We start from the raw sequence: 15,065 nt of genomic DNA, 5'->3' as shown, positions 1-15,065 counted from the left end.
GCCCCACAGCTTTCACTAGAAAGAGTGCTGCAGAGTTTTCAGGGCTGTCACAGACAGACATGACCCCACACTTGTAATTCCAATATTCAGAGGATGAGGCAGGAGGATTACAAGTTTACGGCTATGTAGGGGGATTTGGGACCCTTCCCAAAAATCTAAAAACCAAAGAAATGTATTATAGGTCTAGAATACAGTATCTCATAGAAACACAAGGAAGGGTAGCTTCATATCGGCAGCATTTTTGTTTTTCTTCTTTTGTAGCCCTGGCTGTCATGGAACTCACTGTATGGACCAGGCTGGCCTTAAACTTGGAGGTTCTCCTGCCTCTGCTTCCTGAGTGCTGGGATTAAAGGCATCAATCCCCCACCCCCCATTGTAATTTTAAGAAGCAACACACTAGAGAAAAACAACATGCAACAGAGTTTACGTGGAGGGGTTTTTATTAGGGAAAAAGGAGTGTAAAATGGGGGAAGGGGAGCTAGGACATCTGCTCCTCTGGGGACAGGAGCAGCAGAAGAAAAAGGCAGAGAGAGAGATGGGGGAGAAACAGAGACAGGCAGAGAAAGAGAAATAGAGAGAGAGATAGGAGGTGGGCAGGGTCCTTTTAAAAGGGAACATAGTGAGTGTGCACAGGAGGTACTCTTAGTGGCTACAGCTGAGGGTGTATCCTGTCAGAACCTTCAAGGGCAGGCCAGTACAGGTGCCTGAATACTAACACCCTCTCACCCTGCCCGCCCAGCTTTGTTCTTGATATAAATTTCAAAAATGTTATGCTGGGCGGTAGTAGTATACACCTTTAATGCCAGCACTAAAGATGTTAGAAGCATGCGAATCTCTGAGTTCAAGCACAGCCTGGTCTACAGAACTAGTTCCAGAGTTTTTTTGACTGTCAGGCCCACAAAGAGAAACCCTGTCTCAAAAACAAACTAATAATAATAATGTTGTTGTTGTTAGAATACTTGCCTAGCATGCAAGAGGTCCTCTGTTCAAAATCCAATACCACAGAAGAATAATAAAATAGGGGACTGAAGAAATGGGTCAGCAATTAAGAGCACTTGTTGTTTTTGCAGAGAACCTGGGTTCCAGTACCCACATTGTAGCAAATCCATGGCTCTAGTTTTAGGAGATCTGATAGTCTCAACGACCTTCATGATTTACAAGCATAAATGCAGGCAAAACAATCATACATATAAAATCTTTTTAAGAAATAGTAGCATTAGAAGAATATTTTTCTTTATGGTGGGAATGATATCAGTTGTTAGGGTGCTTGCATGGTATGCATGAAACCTGGATTTCATCCCTGGCACCACATAAACCTGGAGTGTTGTTGAACACCTACACTCCCATCACTGGTGAAGTAAAAGGAAATCATAAATTCTAAGTCATCTTGACTACATACAGGTTTCAGGCCCTCCTAGGCTATATGAAACTAAACCTATCTATCACCAAGAGGCTGGAGAGATGGCTCTGCAGTTAAGAGTCATTCTTAAGGAAGACCCATGTTTCATACCCAGCACCTACTTGTTGGCTCATAACCTCCTGTAACTCTAGCTCTAGAGGTTCCTATACCCTCCCTGGCTTCAGAGGATATTACACACATGTGGTACACGGACATGCAGACAAAACCACCCATACACATAAAATAAATAGATTTTTTAAAAAGGGGGGGCAGGGTAATGGCACGCACCTTTAATTCTAGCACCAGAGGCAGAGACATTCACATCTCTATGAGTTCTACCAAGTAAGTTTCAGGACAGCCAAAGCTACACAGAGAGACCCTGTCTTAAATAACAAAACAAAAAAAGAGAGAGCACCCTTTTCCTCCTAGGTTGCCTTGTGTTAATATAGGGGTTTGTGCCTCTTGTTAGGCCGTATTTGTTTGAGATCACTGGGAAGCCTGCTCTTTTCTGAAGGGAAATTAAGGAACAGTGGATGGAGGAGGTGTGGGGAGGAGCAACTGGGAGAAGTGGAGGGAGGGAAACCTTGGTCAGAATGTATTGTATGAAAAAAAGAATTTTTGAAAAAAAAAGACACTGTCAGCCGGACATGGTGGGTGCCCACCTTTAATCCCAACACTCCAGAGGCAGAGATAGACAGATCTCCAAGTTCAAGGCCAGCCTGGTCTACATATGAAGTTCCAGGACAACCTATTACACATAGAAACCCTGTCAGGAGGGAGCAGGGGGAGGACATTAGTATTTAGACATCAGTACTGGCCTGCCCTTGAGGTCCTGACATGATATATTCTCAGCTGCAGCCAGTAAGAGTACCTTCTGCCCACAATCCCTACATTCCCTCTCTGTGTGTGTGTCTGTCTGTCTCTGCCTCTCTGTCTCCAGAGGCCGGTCTCCCTTCCCTCCCCCTTTTTCCCATTCACTTTCCCTGATACAAAACCCCTCCACCTGAGCTCTCGCATCACATTGTTCTCTCTTGCACCACATTTTAAAATTACAACAGGGGACTCTGTCTCAAAAGGAAAAAACAAAAACAGGTATCTATGGCAGTTCTAGTACTCAGGAGGCTGAGGTAAAAGGCTCTCTCCTTCTACCTATCTAACTCAAGAATGTTAAGCTTCTCTATAGACGCTACCTCTTGTCGCCTCTGCTTTGGTTCCATTAGCAGAATCGTAATCCTGTGATCTCAGTAGCAACAGAGATAGGAACTTTGCCTGTATTTTAGATCGGGATGGACCCAACTAATCTTCCCTTCCTGTGGCAGAGACAAATAAGAGACAAATGTTCTGCTGTGAGTCAACTCAGTTGACTCCTGCTGGAAGAGATGGGTAGGAAAGTGAAAAGTTACAGGAAGCAGAGAAGCTCATACAAAGCTGCCAGCTTCCTGCCTATCCACAGCCTATTGGGGTTATGGTACTGACACCCCTAATCATCTAGAACATGGAGATGGCATATTACCTGTAAAGTTTGCTTCCTTTTGTAGGAGCCATGTTGTTGAGGGATTGGGAAGGTGCCAGTATGCACATTGAAGTAACAGAGCCAGTGTGGGGGCAGCAGTGTACAAAAGGGGTTTGTTGTTTCAATAGGTTCTCACTGTGCTACCTGTGCGGCCTTAATTGACCACTTGCAGTCCTCCTGCTTAAGCCTTCCAAGGAACTGGGATTATGGCCACATGCATGTTCCCAGCAAGAGCAGAAATTTGAATGTGTATCAATTAATGTGTTAATGGCCAGTTAAGAAAGGTATACAAAACTGCTCTGTAGTAAAAGATTGTACATTTAGAAACACATTTTAATTAATTTATTTTTGTTACATGTGTACTCATTTGATTGCGTGTATATCTGTGTGAAGGTGTCAGATCACCTGAAACTGAAGTTACAGGCAGTTATGAACTGCCATGTGAGTGCTGGGAATTGAATCCAGGTCCTCTGGAAGAGCAGCCAGTGCTCTTAACCACTGAGCCATCTCTCCAGTCCCTAGAATCACGTTTTTTTACATAGCTGAAACCATGATATATGTCATACTTTATATATGCGCAGTTTAGAATAATACAAAAATGCTATATGCATGTCAGTTTTTTCAAATATGGGAAAAAGAATGTGAAAGATTGCTATGTAGAAAGGGTTATATGGGCTGGGCGGAGGTGGCATGTGTGTTTAAGCTCAGCACTTGGGAGGCAGCTCCCTATGAGTTCAAGGCCAGCCTGTTCTACAAAGCAAGTTCCAGAACAGGTTCCAAAGCTACAGGGAAACCCTGTCTCAAAAAAAAAAAAAAAAAAAAAGGAAGAAAGAAAGAAGAGTTATGAATAACTGGGACCACAGACCAATTACCATAGGGCCAGCTGGCAACCAGGACTAAGGACTGTGGAACCAGCATGGTAAGGGCCTATTTCAGGGACTGCTATTCACCTTGGCATTTATGCCGGTCACTATATTTTTCCAATTATCTGAAAACCATGTTCTAGGCAGGATTCTGTCACCCAAAGCAAAGACTGCTTTCTGCCTTTGGTGTGGAAATGCACTTCAATATCACAAGAAGGAGCCAGGTCACTAGTTAGTCACTCTGGTAGCCATGGATTATCTTGGAGATTGACTTAAATACATGTTAGAGGGGGATAAAATCAGACCACCTCCAGAGCCACCGCAGTGGTAAAGCAGTGCCGCTCTGAGGGCCAGGCATGCCTGCATCAGTAATCCTCCGCCATGAGCAGGCTTCTGCTGCTATTGTTCCAGTGCAGGCTCAACACTTACCTGGTTGTGCTGAAACCTCCAGCCAGCCTGTCCTCTGTCTTCAAGGGGGGGGGGGGGGTCTGTGAAACAAAGAGGTTTTATGGGTAGAAAGTATAATCTTCCCAAATTGCTGGTTGTGGTGAGGCAGCCTGCAAGGAAAGTGGTACACTTGAGATGCTTAGGAGGTCCCTTGAGCTAGGCCTGGTCATTCGCTGACTCCTGCAACCACCTCTCTAGCTTGCATCTCTAGAGGCTCAGGAGGAAATGGAGTCTTACTCCTAATCTGGGGCTCTTTCTAGAGCTATATTTCATCTATAGAAACAGCACAGTGGGCATTGCCACACAAGGTTGGGAGTTCAGCAGCTTTTTCCTCCATACCTCCTCTTTCCCTACATGAAATGCTGTTTTGCACCTTTTCTGTCTACCATAGTAGGTATTTTTCCCTGTTTTCTTGAATTGCCATCTTGTAGGCTGAGGAAAGTTCTGTGGTCACTTAAAGTTTGAAAAGAAGGTCAAGCAAATGGCAGTCCCCCTGATTTCCTCTGGACCATAGTGGAGATTTTGTTCCACTTGTCCCATTCTCATCAAACCAGGGATCAGCCTGGTTTCCTTGATTCTCACCAGGATACGGATTGAATTCCAACCCAGCATCTGCTGAGTCCTCTGAGAACACAAAGCCATTCAGAATCGCCTGAGACAAAGCTTACACTGTCCTGCTCCAGCCTCTGCTTCATTAACTAGCAGGCCAGGAAGAAGCTCGCATTGTCAGTTGGGGAATTGTTCCTGCACAACTTGGGGTGAAGAAAAGTTTGAGCCCTTAATAACTAGAGGTAGCTTAGGAGCCTGAAAGGACTCTGTGCTGAGGGCTTAGATGGCAAGTAGTAGTTGTCTTTGTTTGCTACCACAAATACCTGAGTATGCCAGAAACAAGTCATGAAGCATGTTGCATGTCTTCATCTATAGCATTAAACCCAAAAACAGTAGACCTCCTTGTCCCTCTTGAATCCCAGTTTCAAAACCTTCTAGCTAGCTATCAGACACTTGGGATATAGAGTTCAGGCCAGCCTGATCTACATAACAAGTTCCAGGACATCTGGGGCTACATAATAGAGACTGTCTCAAAATAAACAAAACAAAACAAAAAATGCTTGCAGTCACCAATTCCAACAGCTGGCCTTGGCTTTTATTCGCAGTCACTGTCTTCAATCCCAGTGTTTCTGTGAGAAAATGCGAGGAGGAGGGCAAGGAAAGTGAGTGTCATCGTTTGAAGTGTCTGTGAAACTTCCTCACGGTACACAGCACTCTGCTTTGCAAGTGTTAGGTGGAATTTTGACAGCATGGCGGGGGGGGGGGGGGGGGGGCAGTGGTTTCTGTCCAGCATCCTGGACTTGGTAAAAACAGAAAGCCTAGGTCTTCTGCCCATCGTTGCACAAAAACAGGAGGTGGCCTAGAGGTGCCCACAGGGTCTCAGTCCTGTGAACCAGGCAGGCCTTGTAGAGATTGGGGACTCAGTGACCTCCTTCCCAGCTGAGCAAGCTGCAGGTGGCAGGAGAAGCCCCACCTCAGCACCTTGATGGGGTACTGGACTGTCCCGGTAGCAGCAGCAGTCCGGTGAGTGCCCATGCACACCATCTTCAGCAGAGCCTGAACACTTGACCCTGCCTGGAGTCAGAACTTGATGCATTCCACCTCTTCAGGACCTGTGGAGAAGGTGCCACGCCCCCCACCACACACACACACACACACACACACACACACACACAGGCGTACCCACCCACCTTCCGTCAGAAGCATTTGAATGTCTGGCTTCTATGACTAAGAAGATGGCTGCTGGAGCTAGAGCCTGTGTAATCTTTGCTCCTCCCCAGCACACCATTTCCTCTGCACAGCATGTGCCTCCCTGAGCTGGGTTTTCCCTTCCACCACCACCGCTCCACTTTCCTGTTGTGGGAAGACAGCTGGGGGTGGGGGCTAGGGCTGCTGTTGTTCAGCCAGTCCCACAACTGAGCTGGGAATAATTTGAAACTAAATCTCTAGCCCTTTAGAAGCCTTTCGCAAAATCCTTGGAAGTTTATTAACAACAGCTGTGACCACACATGACCAGAATCATGGAGGGAAGGTGCTGGGGTCGGGCAGCAGCAGGCTTGCCTGTCACTTTTTTTTTTTTTTAGTTTTTCGAGGCAGGGTTTCTCTGTAGCTTTGGAGCCTGTCCTGGCACTAGCTCCTGTAGACCAGGCTGGCCTAGAACTCACAGAGATCCGCCTGTCTCTGCCTCCCGAGTGCTGGGATTAAAGGCGTGCGCCACCACCGCCCGGCTGCCTGTCACTTTTCTAGGAGGAGAGAAAACTAAATCAAGTCTCCCGTGGTCATATGATCCTAGCCAGCAGACAATCCAGTAATGAAAAATAAGATTGGGGTTTGGGTTCATCAAGTCTTGGAAGGTCTTAGCAGGAACAGCTCTCTGCCAAGTACTCGGGCATCCATCTTGGGCCCCACAAGCTGTGGCTGGTGGCGGCTGTTAGTAGCTGACCTGCAAAGACAACCTCTGTCTCCGCTGCACTACTTGTAGTTTCTCTTCTGCAGTTTCTTTGTCCAAACCCCACTTTGTGAACAGCTGTGGCACTTGTGCTTGAGGGACAAGCAAAGGTCTTTGCATTTCTCCTCTTAATGAAAACTTCTGGTGATTTTTTTTTACCTCACTTCCTGTGAGTGTCTAGAACAGCTGCTTTTTCCCTCAAACTTTGTACCCAGCTCCCCTCCCCACCCACCCGCCTTGTAGCCTTGAATGAGAAACAAGTTTTGCCAGGGCCTTCTGAGTCCTGAGCTCAAAAATTTCAAGGATGGAAAATAAAACCTCTCCCACCCTCCTTGTCCTATTGAAAGCACTCTTCCAGGGATCTGCTGGGTGTGAGGCTCCACTTACACCTTCCTCTTTTGTCCTGACCCTGCAGCTGGATGTGCTGTCCCGCTGTGGAGTGCTTGACATACTTGATTCTCACCCAGTTCAGGTGACCATAGGGCTTGCTGCTTAAGATTAGCTGCAGTGCCATAGAGACATTTCATGACTCACTTCCATGTCAGCCTGCTGTGGCCTCGCTCCCTTTCCTCTGAGACCCTGTTTGTCTTGGGACAGTGTCAACACTAACCGGTGTCCACCCACTTCCTAGCAGCTGGCCCTGCTCTTCAGAAAGGAACTGTGTAGATGTGCTTAAAGTAAATACCTGCCCCACCCCCAAAGACTGGGATAAGTCAACAACGGATACAAAGAGAAACTCATTCAGACCTGTAGCATCCTTTTACAGCCAGGGCCCAGGGAAGGCCAGGAGAGAACACTGCAGGATTCTACCCACAGTTTCCCCTGGCCAAGACAGGCAGGTGGGGGTAGAGCTCAAGATAGCTTGAGGTCCTATAGAACACTGCCTGGAGTCTAGACCTCCTGCCCTATCCCCACTGCACTCTCACTTAGACTGACTCTCAGGATGTCTCTGGATCTCCAGCTTCAGTGCCCTCTTTTTGTACCCTGCCAGTCCCTATGTGAACATAAGCCATGGGTGACAGGTGCGGGCCAGCCTTCCAGTGTGAAATCTCAAGAATTAAAGTGGAGTCAGAAAAAAAATTGTTGAAAATATACCAAAATGACAAGGTTGTGGTGACACGCGCCTTTTAATCCCACCCAGCTCTGAGGAGGCAGAGGCAGGCTGATCTCTGAGTTTGAGGCTAGCCTGGTCTACAAGAGCTATTTCCAGGATAGGCTCCAAAGCTACAGAGAAACCCTGTCTTGAAAAACCTTTAAAAAAAAAGAAAAGAAAAGAAAAGAAAATATACCAAAGTATTCCTAGGAGTTGATTCTGGTAAGAAATTATCAGTAGGTGGTTGATTGGTCAGTTTTGCTTGTTTGGTGGGGGTCTTTGTTTGCTTGCTGATTTTGGGGGATCTTATTTGTATATTCAGAGCTGGAGGTTAAACCCAGGGCCTTGTTCATGCCATGGAACATTTTGCTATTGAGCTACACCATCCGCTGTCAATAGTTATTGCATTACTTTAAACAAGACCTACTAGAAGACCTAAATTTAGGGCTCTAGACCCAGGCTTGGGGTCTAGCTCTGACCCTGCTTCCCAACCTGTTCTTTGAGAAACTGTTGTGCGAAGGAAATGGAAGGGACTCGGTGATGATTGATCTTGGTTGGCAGTCTAACACTCCTGGGAAGAAGGAACCTCATTTGAGGAATTCCTTCTATCAGATTGACCTGTGGGCATGTCTGCTTTTTACTTTAAGAATAGACTCATTGTATGATATTGGCCAGCCTGGAACTCAACTATGTAGACCAGACTGGCATTAAAATCATAGAGATCCACCTGCTTCTGCTTCCCAAGTACTGGGATTAAAATATGTATCACTGTACCCAGCAAATAGTATATAATACTATTTTAAAGATTTCTTATGGTAGGGTTTTACTGTATAGCCCCCTGGCTGACCTGAAACTTTCTATTTATAGCAGGCTAGCTTGGAACTCACAGAGATCCAACTGCCTCTGCCTTCAATTAAAGGTGCACACCACCTTGTCCTGATTTTATTTTTTAGCTTTATGTGTGTTACTGTTTTACTTGCATGTATGTGTGTGTAACGCATGTGTGCTTGCTGTCCACTGAGATCAGAGCATTGGATCATACAGAACCAGTTACAGATGTGTAAGCAACCATGTTGATAATAGGAATAGGTCCTCTATAACAGCAGCTGGTGCTTTTAAGTCACTGAGCCATCTCTCCAGCCCTCTTTTATTATTTTTCAGTGTGTGTGTGTGTGTGTGTGTGTGTGTGTGTGCGCGCGCGCGCGCGCAGGTGCACATGCCCACAGTACAAAGATGTTAGATACAATGGATCTGAAGTTATAGGTGGTTGTGAGCCTCTACCCCCTGTGGGTACTGTGAACCAAACTCAGCTCCTCTATAAAAGTAGTAGTTTGTGCACTTAACCACTGAACAACCATCTCTAACCATGTATTCTAATACGAATACCTTGGCCCTCTAGCCAACCATGAACTGAAAGTATTTGGGAGCAGAGGAAATAGCGTCTGTTCAGAGCAAGACAGAGCTTGCATGAAGTAGGCCTCTAACTTGCCTTACTTTTCTCTGGAGTAATTAGGAATTCTTTTGTCTGTTTGTTTTCTGGTTTGGTTTGGTTTGGTTTGGTTTTTTTGTTTTTTAAGACAGGTTTCTCTGTGAAACAGTACTGGCTGTCTGCAGCTCACTCTGTAGACCACGTTGGCTGCTTGGATTAAAGGTGTGCACCAACACTGCCCAGCGTAGTTAGGAGTTCTTAATTCCCCAGAGTTGCCTGTGATGGGTCTGGTGGACATAATTTCTCAATTGAAGATGCCTCTACCTGGGTGGGGAGTGGTGTTAGGGCTAAGTCCCAAACCTGGGTGTGGAGACCCTAAAGTTGTAGGTGTTCTGTTCACATCCATTACTTACCCTATGGCTGTGGCAGGCAGGCTCCAGCTTCCTGTAGGTGACTCAGCCAAAAGAGCTGGAAGTCTAGCCTGTCATCCTCTTTCCTCCTGTTGTTCCCATTTTCATAGGCCCCACAGCAAACCCTTCCTCGGTGTCCCTCACTCAGGTGGCCTGGAATGTCTCCATAGAGCATCTGTCTTCAGACCAAAGAATCAGAATCAACCCTAAACCCTAGCCTTCCCTCATTCTTTTTAACATTACTGGTTTTTCTTCAATTGTGATAAAGTAGATGTTAGATAAAGATTTTTATGTCGGTCCACCCTGCATCAGCTTGAGGAAATGTAAACTGAAGGGGACTGCCACTCAGTGAAATACAAAGTGACCAAAGTACACATACTGAGTGTGTGGCCTTTTCTCTCTCTTTTTAAGAAAGACAAATTCCTTTAAAGTTGCTAAACACAACAAAAGCCCACTGGTGCAATATTTGCTCAGAGTTCTTTATTTTTGTTTTTTCTCATAGTTTAGTTTTGTTTTGAAATAGGACCCTAGCTAAATCACCCAGGCTGTCCTGGAAGTCACAGACCCTCCTCCATCTAAGGGTATGGACCACAGGTCTATGCAACAAGGTGTCCGGGATTGTGATCTTTGTCACTTTCGGGCTCTACTGTAGCCTTTTTCATCTCAGAACACTTCTTGGGTATCATCAGATCAGCCTGAGGAGCCTAATGGCACAACACTCAGGTGGCTGAGGCAAGAGGATCACAAGTACCAGGCCTTGTCTCGAAAAGAGCCAGAGCCAACTTCTGCCAGCAGTCCTCTGACCTCCACACAGGTGTCAGAGCAGGCACACACACCACATACACAAAAGAAAGAAAACCAACATTAGCGAAGATAGGCTGGTGACCTGGTCCTGCAGAGAATCACGTGTTTCCAAGTCTTAACCTCATTGAAACTTGCCTCATCCCCCATGTTGGTTTTTGAGACAAGCCCAAGATGGCCTTGAACTCCTGACCTTACTTCCACCATCCAAGTGCTGGAATTGCAGGCACACAGCAGCACACTCAGTTTTGGATAGTATCTCACTGAGTAACCTAGACCAGCCTAGAACTCACCACATTCCTGCCTCTGCTTTCCAAGTGCTAGGATCACAGGCATGCACTAAATTTGGCTGTTTATAAGTCTTAGCAAGTTCTTTCACTTACTCCCAATCAGTTCTGTTGATTTATCAAAGTCTGCTATGGCGCTGTGCCCTACTTCTGATGGGCCACCACCCCTTGAGACCTCCAGCTGGCCAGAAAAGATGTTCACCGTCTTGGTAGATTTTGTTTAGAGAGCATCTCCCTATGCAGCTTTCGCTAGAACTATCTAGAGATCAGGCTGGCCTCAAACTCACAGAGATCTTCCTGCCTCTGCCTTCCAGGGCAGAGATTAAAAGCATGCACCACCATGCCCAGCCCTTGGTGAGGGTTTTCAAAACAGTGAAGTCTTTTGGTCCCACTGTTAACTAGAGGGACTTTGCAGGCTGCTCAAGAATGGAATGACCCTAGCCCCTGGCATGAAGCAAGCATGGGCCTTGGTTCTGACAAAAATCCAGGTCTTCTTCTGAGCACATGGCACAAACCTAGCCACTCACAGTTGCAGGGTGCCTCTAGTTCCTCTCCCAACAAGGGACGACTGGCTTTCTTACTGCCCTCTTCTCTCCTTTCTGCCTCCCTGAGGCCAACCTCTGCTGCAGAGGCACCACAGGCAGCATCCACTTAGCAGATTGCCCATGTTCAGAAAGGTGGGTCCAAAGACCTGCTGTCCCCAGAGATGCACCGTGGAGATGAGAAATGTTTCAAATCATCTGCCCTCTGCCTTCATGTAGTTCACTGGGAGCCCAAGCAATCACCTTTCTGGCATAGACCCCACTCAACAGCCCCCAGCCTCCTCATTAGAAGGCTAACCAGCTGTGAAGGAAGAGGGTGTGTGAGATGGGAAAGTGCTATAAGGAGCCACCGCCCTCTGCCCCACCCATGGCCTTACTGCAGTGCTGCAGGCTCACCCTTGATGTTGATTGTATTCTAGGAAGATGACGAAAAGCTGATTGAAGAAATCCAAAAGGAGGCTGAAGAAGAACAGAAAAGGAAGAATGGAGGCAAGTGTTCTTCTCAGGCACAGATGGGGCTGGGTGAGACTGTCCCTCGGGGGTTACTTCTCAAACCATGCGTTCCTCATGATGGGACACTCCCAAGAGTGAGTTTGAGCTCTGGAGGCAAATAGAAGCCTAAGGAGACTGCCTCGCCACAGTGGAGGTTTGCTGAGATGACAGCAAGTTCCTGAGGCTGTGAAGGGACATCTCACATGGGCTGTTCCAAGCTAGATAAACAACATACCACCCTCTGTGGGGTATAGGAGTGACCAGTGGGAAAGTGTAGATTTGCCTGCCTTTGGCATATTGCTCTGACAGGCAGTGGGTGTCTTTTGTCTTGAATTTGATGTCAGCCTACTCTTGAGCCACTATTTCTGGGCCCAGAGGAAAGAATACTGAGGGTCAGAAGTAGCCCTCCTCTGTTGGGCTGTCCCTATAGGCTTCCAAGCCCTGGTCATAAGTGTCATATGTTGCTCTAGTCACAAGCAGAAGTGTATTAGATCTGGTTCTGTCTGTGTATTTGCTTCCTCTGAACCCCACTTTTCTTTCAGAGAACACCTTCAAGCGCATTGGACCCCCACTGGAGAAGCCAGCTGAGAAAGTACAGCGTGTGGAAGCCCTGCCACGGCCTGTCCCACAGAACCTGCACCCACAGATGCCACCCTACGCCTTTGTGCACCCACCTTTCCCCCTGCCACCTGTGCGGCCTGTGTTCAACAACTTCCCCATTAACATTCGTCCTCTGCCCGCACCCTATGTTCCCCCTCTGCCCAATGTGCGTGTCAACTATGAGTTTGGCCATGTGCATGTGCCCCTGGAGCACAATCTGCCCATGCACTTTGGTCCCCAGCCACGGCATCGCTTCTGACACTTAAAGCCCTGTCCAGCCACATTGAGTCTGCAAGAAGACCCAGTCTCACCTTAATAGGCGTGGAGTCTTTGCTTCCCTCCCTCATGAGGGTGGGCTCATGTCCTCTTGCTCTTTTCTTTGCAAGGTTCACAGACCCTTCAGGTCCGATACCCTTTGGGTGCTGTCACTGGGGCAGTGTTACAGCAGCTCCCTGGTTGTGCCATCTTAGCAGCCAGTATAATGGCTCTGACCATGAAGAGGGCCCCTTAATCACTTGCCACACTCCCTCCCCAGCAGACAACTGAAAGCCTAAGGGAGGTGGCCTGCATCCCCAGGCCGGGCCTCTCATTCCTTGTTGCCCAAGGCCCACTCAGGTTCAAGGGCCTCCAAGACACATCTATGGCGCAAGTTTTGTTCTGTTATCAAAGCAGTTGCTCCTGTTCACGTAGTTTGAGCTGAAGTTGTTCGTGAGCTATTCAAGTTTGTCCCCACTCTTGAAAAGTCAAGTTGAAAGTATTTCCCCAGGGCCGGCAACTTCTGAGAGCCTCATCCTAACACTTGACATCAGACAAAAAGGCTATTTTGCAAAATCGTCACTTATTACTGGGCTACCCCTTTTCTGGGGGAGATGTCACTTGTCACCAGCCTGGGATGAGCATCACCTCCTCTAAGGTGTTTCTGGGTTTTCCTGGGGCAGAGCCCCTCCACCCCGCTCCAGGATGAGAGCGACTGCCTTCCCTGAAGTCAGGAGAATGTTCCCGCTGCCTGTGTCCCCTCCTGTCCAGACTGTTTGCGGAGCAGGACTGGCAGCAGATATTTTCTCCGTTGTGTTGACTGCCCTTGTCCTCCCATTGCTGTGGGGTGCTCCACGATCAAAGTGTACAGACTTGGAAGTGGGAAGATATCCGTAGGAAGGGGGAAAGACTCCTTGAGGTACCCCTGGTCACCTGAGTGTGGGTGGGGCACACACAGTGGTGACTCGGGAGCCCTGCTGTGGGTCACCTGAACAGTGCTACTAGTCTGAATGACAGTGCCTTGGAAAGATGGGCCACGTGCTGCAGGACAGGATCCTCCAAGTACCTTAACTATTAGTGTGTTTGTGTTCCCTGTACATCTCCGGGGCCCCACATATGGGTGGTTACTTCAAGCACTGCCCTCCACGGCCTCATGAGGCGCTGGACTGGGCACTCAGTTCTGGTTCTACACAGTACTCCTATCACATTATCCACCAAGAGGCCAGGTGAGGAGCCTGGCAGTTTCTGGGGTTACTGGAAGAACAGGTGCCACCCAAAACTTGGCCCTCGGAGAAGTAAAGCCAGGGTCATGTCCTCTGAAATGTAGTCTGTCTGTGGCCACACATGGCTGCAGAGAAGGCTGCTGTTGCCTGTCTCCATCAAGGCCTCTCGTCCTTAGTGTCCTCCCAGAACCTGTGTGCCAGCAGGGATCGCCAAGGCAGCTGGCACCTTAACCTCTGGGGCTGAGAAACTGCCTAGCCACTCCCAGTGTATTTGCCTTAAAACTGGAGAAAATCTAGTATTTGCACTTAGCAAAATATTTCAGAAGAGAAAAGTGCATGATCTCGCTTTATATATAAAAAAAATTTTAAAAAAAATGAAGTAGATGGCTAAATGTTTTTCTTTACCTTTTTGGTAGTAAAAATAGAGAAACTATGTCTGTTTAAACTACTGTGTAAAAAGACTGTATCATATGTAACTTGAATTTTGTGTAAATAAATGTTTGTGAGCTTTACTCTTGGCTGTTTGTCCCGCTCCAATCACAGATTCCAAGCAGCCCTCAAGTGCAGACAAGCACCAAGTGCCACTGGCTTCCCCAGTGAAGGGTGTGGAACTCCTGATGCAGCAGTGTGGAGCGGGGAGAAGTGCTCCTTTCTCCTGCCAGGAAGAAACCCAGTCCCAACCACGCATGGCACAGGAAGTCCTTAGAGGATACTTCTCCAGATGCTCCCAGTGTGTCATTAGAGGGTAGCCCTCAAATGTGTGACGTTTTACTCTTGGCTTTTTTGGCTCTTTGGGGTACCCACCCACTCAGTTCCCAGATAAGTCACACAGATACGTATTTTTTCTTATAATTGCCTGCCTTAGCTTGACCTGTTTCTTACCAGCTTTTCTTAACCCTTCTACCTTTTGTCTCTGGGCTTTTATCTTCCTTACTCCGTGGGTGGCTAGGTGGCTAGGTGGCTGGCCCCTGATGTCCCCCTCTCCTTGTTTCTCCTGTTTATACTCTCTGCCTGCCAGCCTCACATATCCTTGCTCCTGCCTCACTATTGACCATTCATCTCTTAATTAGACCACGGGGCAAAGAATCATAGCTTCACAGAGTTAAATTCAGCATAAACAAAAGAAACACATCTTTACATCATTAAATGTTCTGCGGCATAAATAAAAGTAACACAGTTTAAAATAATATTCCCCAACATCCAGATCCTGGGCT

At 47.3% G+C, this 15,065-nt stretch overlaps 1 protein-coding gene across 3 annotated transcripts in view; it reads left to right on the top strand.

The window, feature by feature from the left end:
- LOC121465022 (E3 ubiquitin-protein ligase RNF216) overlaps positions 1-14,363 on the top strand; it is a 114,332-nt gene extending 99,969 nt beyond the window's left edge. For all 3 annotated transcript variants that reach the window (XM_041678186.1, XM_041678184.1, XM_041678185.1), the window contains exons 16-17: positions 11,701-11,770; positions 12,316-14,363. In XM_041678186.1, coding sequence (XP_041534120.1) covers positions 11,701-11,770; positions 12,316-12,632 — 387 coding nt within the window. In that variant the 3' untranslated portion in view covers positions 12,633-14,363. The remainder of the gene's footprint in view (positions 1-11,700; positions 11,771-12,315) is intronic.
- The last annotated feature ends 702 nt before the right edge of the window (positions 14,364-15,065 follow it).

This window comes from Microtus oregoni, unplaced genomic scaffold, assembly GCF_018167655.1.
Source record: "Microtus oregoni isolate MIOR12 unplaced genomic scaffold, Mior012 000029F_ref0000214, whole genome shotgun sequence".
Lineage (NCBI taxonomy): Eukaryota > Metazoa > Chordata > Mammalia > Rodentia > Cricetidae > Microtus > Microtus oregoni.
The sequence above is the reverse complement of the archived record's forward strand: the minus strand, read 5'-3'. Positions and strand labels throughout refer to the sequence as shown.